Genomic DNA, 16,454 nt, shown 5'->3' with positions numbered 1-16,454 from the left:
ACAGAGCCCAAGCCCTGTGCTGTCCAAAGCTGAACCCTGCAAATGGATAGAATTCACTGGTATAATCTGCTTGTAGCAGTTGCTACCGGTCATGATGGCTCTCTGGCACCTCCACGTCCCCGAGCAGTGTGCCTCTGAGGGAACCCCCAGTTGCTGGGAATCACAGATGGGGAGAGTGCTACTGCTAGGCTGGTGATCTTCTTTTGGGCTTCCCCCATTCATTGGGTACTGGTTGGCCAGGATGCTGGGCTACATGGGTCCACTTTGGCCTGATTCTGCTGCAGCCAGTCTCTTCCCTTGGCACTTGTCCCCCCTAACTAACCCCTCACCCCAACTGCAATCTCTCCTGCCTCCAGGTGCAGCTGATTGAGAGCATCAGTCGGAAGCTGGGGGTGTTGCAGGAGGCTCAGCGGGGCTTGCATGATGACATGAATGCCAACATGGTGCTGGGCAGAGAGGTGGAGAACCATGTCAAGGGGGTCTGCAAGCCCCATGAATACGAGAAGTTCCGCCTCTTCATCGGAGACCTGGAGAAGGTGGTCAACCTCCTGTTGTCCCTCTCAGGGCGGCTGGCAAGGGTGGAGAATGCCCTCAGCAGCCTGGACTTGGATGCCACTACGGAAGAGGAGAAGGTACAGGGCAGGTGGGGTGGGCGACCTCTGGAAATGCAGCTCTGAAAGGCCCCTCTCTCCTGTTTGGGAGCTCCTTGTCCCCTCCTCTTCATCCCCACCTCTGTTTTGCCTTAGACCACATCTGGAGTCCAATTCTGGGCACCACAGTTTAAGAAGGATATTGACATGCTGGAACATGTGCAGAGGGTGGCAACCAAGGTGATCAAGGGTCTGGAAACCAAGCCTGATGGGGAACAACAGAGGAAGTTGAGCATGGATAAAATGAGAGTGAGAGAGTTGAGAGGAGATATCCTGTCCCATGGAAGATGGAGATATCCTGTCCCTGGAGGGCAGGACCCGATCCCGTTGTAGGAAAGTAGATTCTGACTAAACACCAGGAAGACCTTTCTGATAGTATGAGATGTTAAAAACCTCCAAGGATGGAAAGTTTACCACTTCCTGAGGGAGTCTGTTCCACTGTTGAACAGCTCTTACTGTCAGAAAGTTCTTCCAGATGTTTAGTCAGAATCTCCTTTCTTGTAACTTCTTGAAGCCAGTGTTTTGGGTCCTCCCCTCTAGAGCAGGAGGAAGCAACCTCACTCCACCCTCCACGTGACAGCCCTTTAGATATATGAAAAGTGCTATCATATCTCCTCTCAGTTTTCCAGGCTAAACATACCGAACTCCCTCAGCTGCTCCTTATAAGGCTCAGTTTCCAGACCCTGTATCATCTTGGTCGCCTTCCTCAGCACCCGGTCCGGCTTGTCAACATCCTTCTTAAATTGTGGCACCCAGAATTAGACACAGGATTCCAGGTGTGGTCTGGCCAAGGCAGGATAGAGTGGGACCATGACTTCCTTTGATCTGGACACAAGACTTCTGTTGAGGCAGCCTAGAAGAGCGTTAGCTGTTTTTGCTGCTGCACTACACTGTTGAGGGTGGGCATGTGTGCCTGGGTGTCCTGTGCCTGCTTCCTGGTCTTCCTGCTCTGGGTTTTGACAGCTCCCTCTCTTCTCCCTTCCCCAAATCAAGCTGGCCCTCCTGGAGAAGAAGCGGCAGCTGATGGCGCAGCTGGAGGATGCCAAGGAGCTGCAGGACCATGTCTCCCGTCGGGAGCGCTTGGTCTTCACCAGCGTCTCACGCTGCCTGCCTGCTGAGCAGCTGCAGGACTACCAGCACTTTGTGCGCATGAAGTCAGCACTCATCATTCAGCAGCGGCAGCTGGAGGACAAGATCAAACTGGGTGAGGAGCAGCTGCGCTGCCTGCGGGAGAGCCTGCGCAGGGGGCCCAGGGAGTACTAACCAAAGCCAGCTGGGCTTTCCTGCATCGCAGGGGCTGGGCTACATGACCCTCAGGGTCCTCTCCAACCGTACCAATTCATATTCAGCTGGTGCCTCCCTTAGGGGACTGCAGGCTAGCTTTGTGCTCACAGTGCCTTCTTGCTCTCAGGAAAATTATAATCATTGCCAAAGATTGCTATGCCAGATCACTGCATCCTCACCCCTCCTCTTCCATGGCTGGGGTTGGAGGCTCAACCAAAGTGTGCTTTGCTGGGAAGACAATGACACCAGCTGCTCAGGAAGGTGAGGGAGGGATTCCTGGAGCTCCACTGGGATGAGGACTCCCAGGGAGGCAGCCTGAGTGCCTTGGATAACTTTCCATCTTCTCCCCTCTGGAGCCACCAACCCCCCAGCCAAGGAAGCTCCCCTAAACAGCAGCATAATCCTCTGGCGCCCACCGCTTATTCCAAGGCCTGGCTTGCCTTTCCTGCCTCCTGCTGCACAATTAATTAATTTATTCCTATCTTAGCTTTCCTTCACCGAGATAATTGTGAGGGGTGGGGGTGGGGTGACTGGGATGGGCCAACACAAATCTCAGCCACATCCCTTGAGGGCGACATGTCCTGCAGCTCTCATTGGTATGTTAAGCTTAGGATGTGTTGTGGTGGCTTCAGAGGAGTCTGTGCCCCTTCCCCTGCCCTCTGGAAGTGGCTTCTCTGCAAGGGTGGGGTTTTTTGTGGGAGGGAGGCTTCAAGCACAGAAACAGCACCCCGACATGCTTTCCAGTTCCTTTTGTTCCAGTTGCCTCCTTCCTCTCCTTCCCCTCCCAGCACCTCAATCTAAAGTTTCTCTTGCCAAGTTTAAGGGCAGGAAAAAATTCCTCATCTTTCCCCATATCAAGATCTCTTGCTGGGGAGTTGCGGTTTCAAGTTGTTTTGAGCTCTGCTCATTTCCTGCACAATCGTGGGGGGGGGGGGGGTGAGCTGAGGACCTGTTTGCAGATCCTCCTCCTCCTCCTCCCTCTCTCTGGGTCCCTCATGGCCTGGGGAGCTGCAGCAAGCCCCTTGCACATTGCAGATTGGCTGCTGCTTCCTTGATCTGGCACCGAACCCTCCCAGCTCTACCCAGAGGCAATCGGAGGAACCAGTGAGGGTAGTGAGGGTCCTGTGTGAGTGTCTGGAGGCAGTTGGAGGATGGATGGCGGCTAACAAATTGAGGTTGAATCCTGACAAGACAGAAGTACTGTTTTGGGAGGATGGGGGGACATGTGGGGGACTCCTTGTTCCTGTACAGGGTAACTGTGCCCCCAAATGACCAGGTGCGCAGCCCAGGAGTCATTTTGGACTCACAGCTGTCCATGGAGGTGCAGGTCAATTCTGTGTCAAAGCAGCTGTTTACCAGCACCATCTGGTACGCAGGCTGAGACCCTTCCTGCCCGCAGACTGTTTCACCAGAGTGGTGCATGCTCTGGTTATCTCCTGCTTGGACTACTGCAATGCGCTCTGCGTGGGGCTACCTTTGAAGGTGACTTGGAAACTACAACTAATCCAGAATGCGGCAGCCAGACTGGTGACTGGGAGCAGCTGCTGGAGCCATATAACACCGGTCCTATGGGATCTTCACTGGCTCCCAGTGTGTTTCCAAGCACAATTCAAAGTGTTGGTTCCACAGTGAGGGAACCTTTAAAGCCCTAAACAGCCTCAGCCATGTTTACCTGAAGGAGCGTCTCCACCCCGGACACCGGGGTCCCTCTCCCGAGGGCCTTCTGGTGCTTCCATCACTGCGAGAAGCGAAGTTACAGGGAACCAGGCAGAGGGCCTTCTTGGTAGTAGCACCCTCCCTGTGGAACACCTTCCCATCAGATGTCAAGGAGATAAAGAACTACAAAACTTTTAGAAAACATCTGAAGGCAGCCCTGTATTGGGAAGTTTTTGATGTTTGATATTTTACTGTCTTTTAAATATTTTGTTGGGAGCTGCCCAGAGTGGCTGGGGCAACCCAGTCAGGTGAGTGGCTTATAAATAATGAAATTATTGCATTATTATTGAAAAGGGCTTCCCCCAATACAGCCAGCCTCTGCCCCCCCACCACCATGTGCTGATGGGCCCCCCTGCTCCCTGCCTGTGTAAAAGGCAGAGCTGGCTCACCCATGAGGCAAGGTGAGGTGACCACCTCAGGCAGCAGGATCCACAGGAGCAGAAGATCCCAATGTTGATCTTCCTCCCCCCTTGTTCCTAATGTAGATATCTTAGCTTCCTGATAGTTGTATGTTGCTTTAAATGTATACTTTATATTTGACTTTCTTCTGTAATGTTTTATTTGATGTTTTAATTTAGGTTGTAAACTGCTTTGAGTCCCCCCCCCCCAATATATATATAAAGATATGAACGCATTGTTGTTGTTGTTGTTCCTGATGTAGATCTTCTCTCACCTCCTCTGCCCTGGTGGGGAGGGAGGACGCCATTTGGGGGTCGGCCTCAGGTGCCAAAATGTCTTGGGCTCAGCGCCAGCAGCAAGACATGTGTCCTGAGAAGGTGCAGCCTTTATTTGCACAAGTCCTTGCTGGAGGGGGTGGTGGCTGCTGTGGCTCCTTTCTTCAGAGACCCTCGTCGGGAAGACAGTCAAGCCATCTGGGTTGGGGAATCCTAATGCAGCTGCCAGCCAAGCGGGCCTGATCTCCGTACTCTTGGGCAAAGTGCCTTCACAAAGCGAGGGGCCACCCATGTTCTATTGGGCTCGTATCCCATTTGCCAGTCTCTTCCTGCCTCCTCTGCTGCCACATCCATGCCTTCTGCTTGCAAATCAGGCCTTTGTGAGGTGCCTGCCCCCTGAATTCTCCATCTTCATGCCCCTCAGACATCTTGTAGACTGGAGCTGGCATTTCCCAGAGAGGATCGACCCACCCATGAGGCAAAGTGAAGCCACTGCCTCAGGCAGCAGGGTCCACAGAGGCAGCAGTTCCCAATGTCAATCTCTCATTGTTCCTGATCTTCCCTCATCCTTTCTTCCCTGCCTGGGTTTGCATGTGCCATCTTGGGGTCCACCTCAGGTGCCAAAATACCTTGTTTCCCAGCAAGGAAACTCCTTTTTGGGTGAGGACTCCTATGGGCACTACTGCCTGGAGCTGGAGGAGAGTGTTACAGCATCTTTCTCCTCCCACCCACTCAACCCAAAAGACATATTTACCAGAGGAATGTGCTGGGCTCCTGCCACAGATATTCCTGCCCCTGACGACATCCTCTTCCTCTCCATTGTGTCTGGAACAATGTTGGGATGTCTGAGCTTCACAGTTTAACCTCTTCAGTGCCTTGAGCCACTCGTTAAGAACTTGAAAACCAAAGTGGAGCCAGCAGCCCATTGAGTCCAGCCTCCTGTTCTCACAGTGGCCAACCAGGTGCTTGTGGGAAACCAGGGAGCAGAACATGAGCACAAGAGCATCTTTCCTGGGGAAGGAATGGGAACTGGGGCAAGGGGCAATAGGTGGGTGAATTTCAGCTGGCACCACTGGTTACTTCTTGCCATGGCTGCTGTAAGAGGTCTGGATTTGCTGATCCCAGATGGGGAAGAAGCTCCTCTCTGCTCCCAGACAGACACATCCTAGTGAGACCTCCTCCATCCTCCCACCCCTTTGCTTTGGGGCTGCACTCTTAGCCTGGCCATTTTTGGGCAGCACTGTGGGAAGCAATAGCAAGTCACAGTGGCAAAGAGCTGCTCCTCTGCTGTTGATCTGTGCGACAGACAGCCCAGGCTTCCATCCAGCAGTCCATGAAATCCTCCCCTTTTAAACCAGAGAGCATCTCTCCAGCCAGCGAGGCTGAGGGTACATGATGTAATGCAGCGGCTGTGGGGGATTTTTTTAACCTCTGCTTTACACCATCTCTACACTTAACCTGCCAAGGAGATGAGGGTCTTTGCTAGGGCCAGCCCATCCATGGGACAAGGTGAGGCAGCCACCTCGGGTAACAGGATCCACAGGGGCAGCAGATTTCCCTTTGTACCCAAGTATAGATCTTCCCCCACCCCTTCTTCCTTGGCAGGGAGAGGGATGCCATTTTGGGATCTGCCTCAGGTGCCAAAATGTCTTGGGCTGGTCCGGGCTTTGCTTCCACCATTGGAGGCAGCAGCGCTTCTGAATGCCGGTTGCTGGAAACCGTAGGAGGGGGGAAAGTGTTCTTGTGTTCAGGTCCGGCTTTTGGGAACCCCTTTTGGCTGGTCACTGTGAGAACAGGATGATAGACTAAGTGCCCACTGGCCTGATCCACCAGGATTTTCTTGCAATCTTACGTTTATGTTCTTAAGGGGTGTCATGCTGAAGAAGGCACCGACTTGTTCTCTGTTGCTCTGGAGGCAGGACTAGAAAGTGATGGGTGAAAATGGAAAGGAGTCAGATTGCAGTCACCGTATTTTTCACTCCATAAGACACACTTTTCCCCTCCTAAAAAGTAAAGGGAAATGTGTGTGCGTCTTATGGAGCGAATGCAGGCTGCACAGCTTTTGCTGAAGCCAGGAGAACAAGAGGGATCAGTGCGCACCAATCCCTCTTGCTCTCCTAGCTTCAGGGATAGCCGCCCAAAGCCTCCTGAGCGGGAGCACTCCCACTGTGCTCAGGACGCTTCGCGTTACTTTCGCTGAAGCCAGGAGAGCAAGGGGGATCAATCCCTCTTGCTCTCCTGGCTTCGCTTCGCTGGAGAGGCGCTGCACAGCTTTCCCTCTGCGCACTGCCCCTTCAGTGACACGGGAGGAGAAATGGAAGGGGCTCCACTTCTGCTGCTTCGCTGAAGGGGCGCTGCGCAGAGAGGGAGAGAACATTTTTTTTCTTGTTCTCCTCCTCTAAAACAAGGTGCGTCTTATGATCGGGAGCGAAAAATACGGTAACTATCAGAAGACCCTTCCCAAGGGAAAGAGCTGCTCAGCAGTGGAACAGAGGCTGCCTCTGGAAGTGCTGGCCTCTCCATCACCAGAGGTACTTAACTGGAGGCTTCATTGCCACTGGCCTGGGACACGGGAGTCTGCATTGACGAGATAAACTTCCCAAACCAAAACAGTCACTCTTTGAAATCTCCACTTTCCTGAATTTTGTGATGCATTTCTCCAAGCCGAAAACAGATATAAAATGGGGTGTGTTTTATGATACAACATACAAAAATGCTTTTGTGTTCATGAACTTATTTGCAATAATGTGTGCATTGGCAAAATGACACGTCCAGTGTTACTCCAATAGCTACCTAGTTCAATGCGCAGTGACTCACACTGAGTTCTGCGGATGATGGGCAGTATACAAATTTAATAAATAAATTACTTACTTACTTACTTAACGGCCCACTGAAATTAATGGACATGACTAATGTAGGTCTATTAATGCCAATGGGTCTACAAGAAGCAGAATTTTATTCAATGCATCCCATAGTGTCATGGTGTGTTTTGCCTATACACCACCTTCCAATTCCTACATATCTATGTTATTTAATACATGGTGGCAGAGGCTGGGTTTGTCTGAAGCAAAGCAAGGAAAGGTTTCTGCATCCCACCTCAATATTAAGCCAAAGGCGCACCTCAAATTTATGGGCTGATTCACAGCCGTGGATAAACAAGGCCCGTTCTGGGTTGTGTTTATTTCCATGCCTGTGTGCATTTCACTTATCCTTAAATGTTACACAGATATTGTAAAGCCTATTCCAATGGGAAGGGATTCACCATAAAGGAGACCCAGCATAGAGCACAATTGCAGTCAATTCACCTCAGATGTTCCACGTGAACTTGGGGCATAGAACAACTGCCCTTTCGAGAGCTGTAACTGAGAGACCCTCTTAAAGGCTCCAGTGTGGAAACGGCTAGCTATTTTTAAAAAGTTGGTTTTCTCACACCTCAAAAAGCAAATGTGCAGAAAAGGACTGTTAAAATTGCCAAAGGGTTGGAAGTTCCTGTGAAGTGTGTGGCTGCACTGCGCACGTGGCACTTTTCGATTGACAGCAACCGCAGGAAAACAAGGCTGGAGAAGACTAGTCAGGGGTCACGGAAGCAGCCTGTGAAGGGTTTGCTTGCAGGATGAGCAGATCAGGGATGAGAAGGCGCTTGCCCTTCAGCCATCCAAACTATGCTTCAAAAACTTCCAAGGAAGGAGAGTCCACAACCTCCTGAAGGAGTCATTCCACTGTCAAACAGCTCTTAACACTCAGAAAATTATTTCTGAGGTTCCGTTGAATTCTCCATTCTTGTAACTTGAAGCCATTGGTTTGAGTTCTTGCAGTCTCTTTTCCAGGCTAAACACAACTAGCTCACTCACTCAATCATTCTTCTTAGTTTCCAGAACCTTAATCATCCTGGTTGCCTTCCTCTGCACACTTTCCAGCTTGTCAACATCCTTCTTAAATTGTGGCACCCAGAACTGGACACAGGACTCCAGGTGGGGTCTGACCAGGCAGAAGAGAGCGGGACTACCCCTTCCCTTGATCTGGACTCTAGACTTTCCCTCAAAAAGTTCTTCCTGGTGTTTAGTCAGAATCATGGGCAGAGGAATAGTGAAGAAAGACTGCACAAATTCAGTTTTTGCTTTGTCTTCCTTTTGCTGGTTGGATGCAGCTATTTGAGGAAGAAACCATGAAGGAGATGGTTAGAAATGTTCCCATAGGAAATAATGAAAATTGTCAACTCGTTATGCGACCACTTGCTTAACGAACCATTTCCCAAGACTGCATTGTGTTTGGAAAGTGGGAACTGCACATACAAAAGCTATTAATCTTGGGAAATTCTTTGCTGTTTGAAGAGTTCTTTACACAGTGCCAGGATTTCCCCAGTTCTTAAATCTCAAATCCTAATATGTGTTCAGATTCACCGAATTTCATAAGCTTCTTAGTGGTGGTTTATTCTTGTAATTCTCTCCTGAATAAGATGACAGACACAGTTCCCTTTTCAAAACGACGTTTTTCTCCAAGCACATTGTGAGAATATGCTGCTGTTACCAAACAGTAAAGAAGAGAAATGGGTCCTGCACAAACATAATTCATCTTAAACTTCACCTTTCCTCAGGTTATTCCCTCGTCACTTGAAAGACTTCAACCACTTCCCTAAACTCCTTCTGCTTTGCTCCTGGAGATGAATTAGTTTCCAAGTTTTCTTTGCAGGTCCACCAGGTCCTATTTGGGCTACCAGCCTAGGACTACAAAAGCATCAAGGATCAATGCAATAAGCTATGCCTATAGAGCTTGCCTAGTGAACTGGGGCAGTAGTCCCCATTAGAGCAGGACATCTCTACTCTCCCCGCCCCATAAATACTAAACATGGGCTCCACTAGAACTGAACAGAAGCTCTGAAATCTCCTTTCCCAATTGCATGGGGATGAGAGTGTGGTAAGAGTGCCGCCTCTCCCACAATTCCAGGGTGGACCCCAGCAGGGCCCATGTCTCCAGCATCCTAGAGCCACTCAGTCAGCACGGAAAGCGAGCTTTAAGCCCACTTTAAGAAGCCTTATCACCTTTTGTGCTGGTTCAGAGTGAAAGCAGGTGAGTCAGCCACTGAGGATGGGCTCCTAGGGTCACTCTGGAGAAGAAGGGAAGAGTTGGGAACTCTGAAAGCACATGCAGTCCATCCCTATGGGAGTTTTAGAATATAATTAAAATGATATGAGGACAACTCTAGTAAGAAAGAGCAAACCACTATGAAAATCATTTCCTTTAGAAACAGCCAGTTCCATAAAGCATGCTGTTTTAAAAAAACAGTCTCCACCTGCTGGCAGTAAGACAATAAGGAGGAAGACAATCCATGCCATGTTTTACTTTTAAATGGAAGAAGTATGCGATTCTGCTAAGAAATGTCCTGACCAGGACCACTGGGAAGAAAAGGCTCTGGTGGCCAGAGATTTTGTTTCAATCAAATATATTTATTTATGTATAAAAAGGTAAAAAGGTATGTATGTCTACACCATTCCAGATAAACAAACCCCCTCAAAGCCTTCTTTAAAATACCCCTTCCCTGACCCCCACAGGCAGCTGTGTCTTGAGAGGCTTCCAAGGGGATGGGGAGGCAGCGCATGGCTTGACAGCAACTGCTAACGGATCACACTGAGTTGATGATGTTCCAGCCAGGAGCACCTTCATAGCCACTTAGGTGGGGGTGCTAAAAGCCATTCCCTGTGAAATAAAATCATCACACACACACACATGCTCGCTATACACAATTTGGGCAGCAACCCATCTCCCTCCACCTTTTGGTGCTGAAGAGGTTCTGCAGCCCAGAAATAATAATAGTGGTAGCAGTGGTAATAATTATCATTACGTTTTATATTCCACCCACCTGGCAGGGTTACCCAGCCAATCTGGGCAGGTTCCAAAACATAACATAATAAAATGTCAAACACTATTAATTGTTCCTATTAATAACAGTAATAATATGATAAAATAAAAGTCATAAAAACTTTAAAATAAACAATTTATATCAAACAAAGCAAAATTCAACAATGGTTCTGAATCTAGTAGCAAACAGTAAAGTTAAAACATTAGCAAAAATTTAACAGTTCACACTTATCAACCACAATAAAGAATTACAATCAATAAAAATAACAGCAAATCACAATGCATAAAATACCACAAAACATACAAAACCATGTAAAAGGATTAAATCGAGAAACAAATATACACAACTGAAAAAAGGATTTTTAAGAAGATCTCCTGCTAGTGGCCAAATTCTCCCCACCCGACAGCAGTGTCTAAGCAAGGGAGTTCAATCGTGGTGCAGAAAAGAAGTGAAAAGTACACAGCCACTGGGGAGGGGGATTTCTACAAGCCCCTCCCCATGAATTAAAAGCACCCCCCCCAGAAGTTCTCCTGCTTTTGGGGTGGGGGGGTCTAAGCAAGGGAGTTCAATCGTGGTGCAGAAAAGAAGTGAAAAGTACACAGCCACTGGGGAGGGGGATTTCTACAAGCCCCTCCCCATGAATTAAAAGCACCCCCCCAGAAGTTCTCCTGCTTTTGGGGTGGGGGGGGTCTAAGCAAGGGAGTTCAATCGTGGTGCAGAAAAGAAGTGAAAAGTACACAGCCACTGGGGAGGGGGGGTTTCTAAAAGCCCCTCCCCATGAATTAAAAGCACCACGCCCCCCCTCCCAGAAGTTCTCCTGCTTTTGGGGTGGGGTGGGGTCTAAGCAAGGGAGTTCAATCGTGGTGCAGAAAAGAAGTGAAAAGTACAAATAGCTGAAGAAGTTGGGGCTTGTTCGGGGGGGGGGGGACTTTGAGGAATCCTGTGAAAAAACCTACAAATTTTCTCTAAAAACAACAAAACAAAGCTACCATCGCCATAGCAGATGTTTTGACTGACTGTAAAAGTGTATGGTCTTGAAAATGACCAAAGACTTTCTGGGTGATGTAGAGGCGCTGAAATGAGAGGCAGAATACACCTTGACTGCAGGGAGCCCCTTCCCTGCTGAACACACTTTGTGCAGCCACTTGTCTCCTCTTGCTTTTGGTGCTGAGGAGGCTTTCCAGCCCAGAATATGCACCCAATCGGCAACATGATTTGCTTCAGGAAGGGATGAAGATGCATCACACGGCCTTCTTCGCAAATGGTTCATGAAGTCCAGAAAACTGGTTGCAGCCTCCAGTTGTGGCTCCATGGAAGCGATGATGCTTCTGTCCCCCCCCCCCCCCCCCCCGTGGAAGGATGTGTGTGGATCCAGAATTGGCCTCCACTGTCAAAATGTGTTTAAGGAAGAGAATCTTACTTGGCTACAAGGGATCACTGAAGAAGAAGAAGAAGAAGAAGAAGAAGAAGAAGAAGAAGAAGAAGAAGAAGAAGAAGAAGAAGAGGGAGAAAGGTTGTTTTCTGCTGCTCCAGAGAAGCGGACACGGAGCAATGGATCCAAACTACAAGAAAGAAGATTCCACCTAAACATTAGGAAGAACTTCCTGACAGTAAGAGCTGTTTGACAGTGGAATTTGCTGCCAAGGAGTGTAGTGGAGTCTCCTTCTTTGGAGGTCTTTAAGCAGAGGCTTGACAACCATATGTCAGGAGTGCTCTGATGGTGTTTCCTGCTTGGCAGGGGGTTGGACTCGATGGCCCTTGGGGTCTATTCCAACTCTATGATTCTATGATTCTATAAGAAGAAGAAGCAGCTTCTCCAACATGAGGCAAAGGTTCTCTCTGGAGCAAAATCTGGCATTTCCAGTATGTGGCAATGTAGGGAAGGCAGGAGCATCACACAGAGGATCCTGGAGAGGGAAGGAAAGGAGGACAGTTTAGGGAGAATGGGAGACAGGACATCCACGTGAGGCTTCCACTTGGCCTTGTGAATCCACTTAGCAATTGCAAAACTTAGAGACATGTATGCGATATCTGTGCGCACCCTCCCCCAAAACAATCTTTTTGTCGTTGCTCTGCACCTGGGCCACTCGCCGAGACTAGTCTACCTCACAGGGCTGTGGTGACCATTAAGGGAGGAGGGAAAAACATGTATGCTATCCAGAGCTCCGTTGAGAATATAGGTGCAACTAATAAACCATAAATAAAGCTTCTGTGGTGAAGCTGCCCTCTGAACTTGGTTTTCCCAGGTGCAAAGCCAGGAAGGGACCCTTCGCACCCAGGCATCCCTGACAGCGCACCAGGTGTGCATCACATGCAGCATTTCATAGATGTGTGCAACAAGCTGGGTCAGGCATAAAGGTCACGTCAGCATTAAAGGAGACATTTTGTGGCTGCGGATCTAGAGGCCTGGCGGTGTGTGCAACCTTTTTACAATAGATTGGTTTGTCTGGACTGCAGTAAAACTCTGTTGGGCGTCCCTATGACTACAAAGGACACCTTCGTGGATTTCACACACAGAAAAGGAAGAGCATTTTCTAGGAAGCGCCAGGACTTCCAGTTGCTCAGGGATGTTCTTGGAGCTTGCAAATAAATGCCTCAAGAGAAGCTGCAGCCAGAACATTCATTAACGCCTGAATATTCCCTCCGTCTTCCAAGGGAGAACAAGCAGGTGGATGTGGCCAGCTCCTCTAACATTCCTAACCACACAATCACCCTGTGAGGTAGGTCTCCCAGGCCCAACAGCCTAACCACTACATCACACTGCCTTGCTTCTCCACACCTTGAAGAGGGGACTTGTGGCTGCTCTGCTGCAAGGCAAGGATGGGGACTCCAGACGCTGTGGAAATGTGGGCAAGCACCACGTCCCGTGACCAGGCCTAGAAAGATGGCCACTCACTGCACTTTCTCAGAGACAGCCGAGAGCCAGGAAGCTCTCCGTTCAAGTTTCCCCTCCGTTACACATGCAGAGGCCCATCTAGTCCAGGATTCGAGTCCCACAGCTGGCCCACTGGATCCCTTCCAGAAGCCCACAAACATGGCATGTAAACAACAGCTCTCTCCTCCCCAGCAGCAAGCCTCTGAACATGGGGTTTTTATTCAGCCCTGACTGCCAGCAGCCTTCACTAGATCTGCCCTGCATTAACATGCTTTGTTCTCCTTTTAAAGCCATCTAGGTTGGTGGCCAGCACCACCATCTTGCAGCAGAGAGTTCCACAGATTCAGAGATACAACTGAACCCATAATTCAGAAGCCACCACTCTGAGCAATCCACACCAGTGTCGGCCTACCTTACAGGAGTGTTGCCAGGATTATGACTGGTGCACAACGGACTTTGAGTATCCAATCTTAAGAATACACCAGCTCATAATTCAACTGTGGCACTCTCTCCCAGTGCCGGATTTATGTATAAGCTAAACAAACTATAGTATAGGGCCCCCACTCTCTTGGCCCCCCCCCAAAAAAAAATTAAAGGAAAAAAACAACTGGATGTACATTTCCAAAATATAAGATAAGTTCACTTACTTTGATAAAAAACATTTTGTTATGTGTAAATGGCTTTAGATACCTATTAAGTCCATAAGTTACTATATAGCACCTATTCAGCACAAAAAGCAGCCACAATTTGTTGTTGACAAAGGACAGCTGGACATATAAAGAGCCCCATGACCTGCGCGGACATGATTTCTGGTGTCTGCATGTGCGCAGACATGATTTTCAGCATCTGAGCATGCGTAGATGCAATTTCCGGCACCGCAGAAGTGAGTCCCTGGGCCGTGCTGCGCCGGTTTAGTGCAGTGCACAGGGACTCACCAAGCGGGCGGCTCGATTCGGGGGCGGCTTGTGGGCCGGTTAAACGACCCCCGTGGGCCGCTTGTGGCCCATGGGCCTTAGGTTGCCGACCCTGCTCTATGGTAATTTATGGACCAAATAGGTATCTAAAGCCATTTGCACATAAATAGGAGCCTACACAACACAAAACACTGTTGCTGTATGTAGGGGTTTTTTTTTATCTTATATTTTGGAAATTTACATCCATTTTTTTCTTTAGTTTTTTTTTGGGGGGGGGGGCAAGAGAGTGGGGCCCTAAGCTATAGCTTGTTTAGTTTATACGTAAATTCGGCACTGGCTCTACATAAAGTCCCTGCAGGATCAGGCCCTGAGCAGAACGAGGCTGCGGTCCAAGCAAGGTAAGGCAGGCGGAGAGGGAGAAGGAGACTCTTGAGCGCCCCCTTGTGACACGAGCGGGCAGTTCATACCTGAAGCGACCAAGAAGCCTTTCAGCCAAAGCACAGCCTCCGAGGAGGGAGGGGAGAGGACCATCTCGGCCGGCATCCTGTTCTTCCTGTGCCTTCCTCGAGGCTATGCCCGGGCTCAGCCCCAGCACCTACTGGCCAGAAAAGTCGCCTTTCCCACCCAGGCAGACCCCGGGTCCGTCCCCACAGACGGGCACTTCAGTTCAACCTTCCTTGAGGACTTCCGATGTCCAGAGCCGACCAGACGTCCCCAGACGGGCGAGTGCCGACCTGGGGGCGAGAGCCAGAAGCCAGCTGGGGGATCTGAAGTTGCGCAAGCCTCCGGAGCTGCTCAACGCTGCAAAGTTGCCATCCCACCCCACCGGACCCGCCGCCTGCGCCGCGCACACACGCACACCAGCTCCTCGCCAGCAGGAACTCACCTGCCCCGGGACTCTCGGGAAGCCACTTGGCGCCGGGCTGGAGCGCCTGGAAAGGAAAAGAGAAAGTTGCAGACAACCGCAGTAGACTGCAGCGCGTTCTTACCCGGGATAAACGCGGCCAGGAGAGCGGGCTTCCTTCCGAATCCCAAATAAAAAGAAATAAATGGAAAGCGCAAGATGGGCGCCGAAGGGGAGTTGCAAAGTGGATGCCCTGCCCCAGGAAAGGCACTTTGGGGGGGCCGGGGGAGGGACACCCAGGTGCCTTCGTCGCCCGGGCTCAGCCCCAGCACGTACTGGCCACACAAAGTCGCCCTTTCGCCCAAGGCAGACCCCGGGTCCGTCGAGCTCGGCGGCCTCCTCCCCACATATGGGATTCCCTTCGTCCCGCCCCGCCTGGAAACAGCGGGACTTCAAGGCTGGCCAGCAGCTGCTCCACCCCGCGAAACACCCCGCCCTCCTCGGGAATCCACGGCGGTTTCCCACTTTGAGGACCCGCGACGTCCAAGTTGGGCCGGAGAGCCAGAGGCGAGTTGGGGGGTGGGTAAGAGGGGCTCCGAACTCCAAAGCAGGTCCCCCGCCCCACCGTCCCCCGCCCCGACACTCACCTGCCCCGGACTCCCGGGAGGAGGAAAAGAAGCAGCGCGGCAGAGGAAGGAGCGCAGCCCGAGAAGGCGCGGTGCGAGCCCGCCGCAAAGATGAGAGGCTCCGGCTACGACCTGCGTCGCCGTGGGCGTCCAGAAGAGCGCAGCACGGGCGAGTGCCGACCTCGTCCGGAGTGGTTTTTAAGGGCAGCTCCCCCTCCCCGCTTTCCCCTTACAACACCTGCAAACCTCCTGTGGCGATTTCTGCAGCTCCGACGTCCCTTAAAGGCACCAGCGGCGCGACGGGCTGGCGGGTTTGCTCTGAGGCCGAGCTGCCTCCTCTTCTGCTGCGCTGAACATACTTTACCTGTAGCTGAAAAGGAGGATCGCAATCTAGAGGTCAGGGGATCCAGTGGGAGAGCAGGCAGGAGCAATATAGGGCCCCTGGCTGCGGCGGCTGCTGAGAAGTCTCTTCAGCTGCTTCCCTTCAGCCTCGGTGTCCCTGAACGGGGATCAGCTGCCGGTGGAGGGAATTTCGCCACCTTCTCCCCATTCAGGCTGCTGTTCAGCAGGTGAAGCTGGCTTCTGGCCCCTTGCAGTTGCCCGCTCCGAAGCTGGGTGGCAAGGGCTGGTGTGGAGTGGCAGCCTCTGTGACCCTCCGCTCCCCACCCGTGCCAGGCACACCCTGCTGGCACCCACAAACAACACTATGCTGCTGCTTGGTGAGCCAGACATTCCTAGCCACAGGGGACGCCTAGTGCCAATGTGGTATTCTCCTTCAGAGGGAGGGCAACCCCAGAGGCGGATTGAGGGCAGTGCAACCAGTTCTGCCACACTGGGCACTAAGACAGAGAGAAAAAAGGAGCCCGAGAGCTGGGGCACATGCCCTGACGGTTAAGCTTCATTTTGTCCCCTTCCTGCCACACAGGTTTAGCAGATATGTCATGATAGGGCCCCCTGTTTGTGACTATTTAGCAATCATGCATTTGTGATTTCGCTGCAGATCCCCCTACACAA

At 50.9% G+C, this 16,454-nt stretch overlaps 1 protein-coding gene and 1 long non-coding RNA gene across 7 annotated transcripts in view; one reads left to right on the top strand and one right to left on the bottom strand.

Moving 5' to 3' along the window:
• The window catches only part of SHROOM4 (shroom family member 4), a 39,731-nt gene extending 35,449 nt beyond the window's left edge, over positions 1–4,282 (top strand). For all 4 annotated transcript variants that reach the window (XM_077922504.1, XM_077922503.1, XM_077922506.1 and 1 more), the window contains 2 exons: positions 357–632; positions 1,644–4,282. In XM_077922504.1, the coding sequence (XP_077778630.1) occupies positions 357–632; positions 1,644–1,913 (546 nt within the window). In that variant the 3' untranslated portion in view covers positions 1,914–4,282. The remainder of the gene's footprint in view (positions 1–356; positions 633–1,643) is intronic.
• Positions 4,283–11,518: 7,236 nt separating this feature from the next.
• LOC144326178 (uncharacterized) lies at positions 11,519–16,177 on the bottom strand. 3 transcript variants are annotated; one of them, XR_013391351.1, is made up of 4 exons: positions 15,462–16,177; positions 14,857–14,902; positions 14,438–14,704; positions 11,519–12,088 (listed from the first exon to the last, which is right to left on the bottom strand). It is a non-coding gene; the product is annotated as an uncharacterized LOC144326178 (long non-coding RNA). The 3 variants fall into 3 exon arrangements; XR_013391352.1 differs by lacking the exon at positions 14,438–14,704; XR_013391350.1 differs by lacking the exon at positions 15,462–16,177 and having other exon boundaries at positions 14,857–15,360.
• Positions 16,178–16,454: the final 277 nt, after the last annotated feature.

The sequence above is a fragment of the Podarcis muralis genome, chromosome Z (assembly GCF_964188315.1).
Source record: "Podarcis muralis chromosome Z, rPodMur119.hap1.1, whole genome shotgun sequence".
In the NCBI taxonomy this organism is placed as follows: Eukaryota; Metazoa; Chordata; class Lepidosauria; order Squamata; family Lacertidae; genus Podarcis; species Podarcis muralis.
This window is presented reverse-complemented; position numbering and strand designations above follow the sequence as displayed.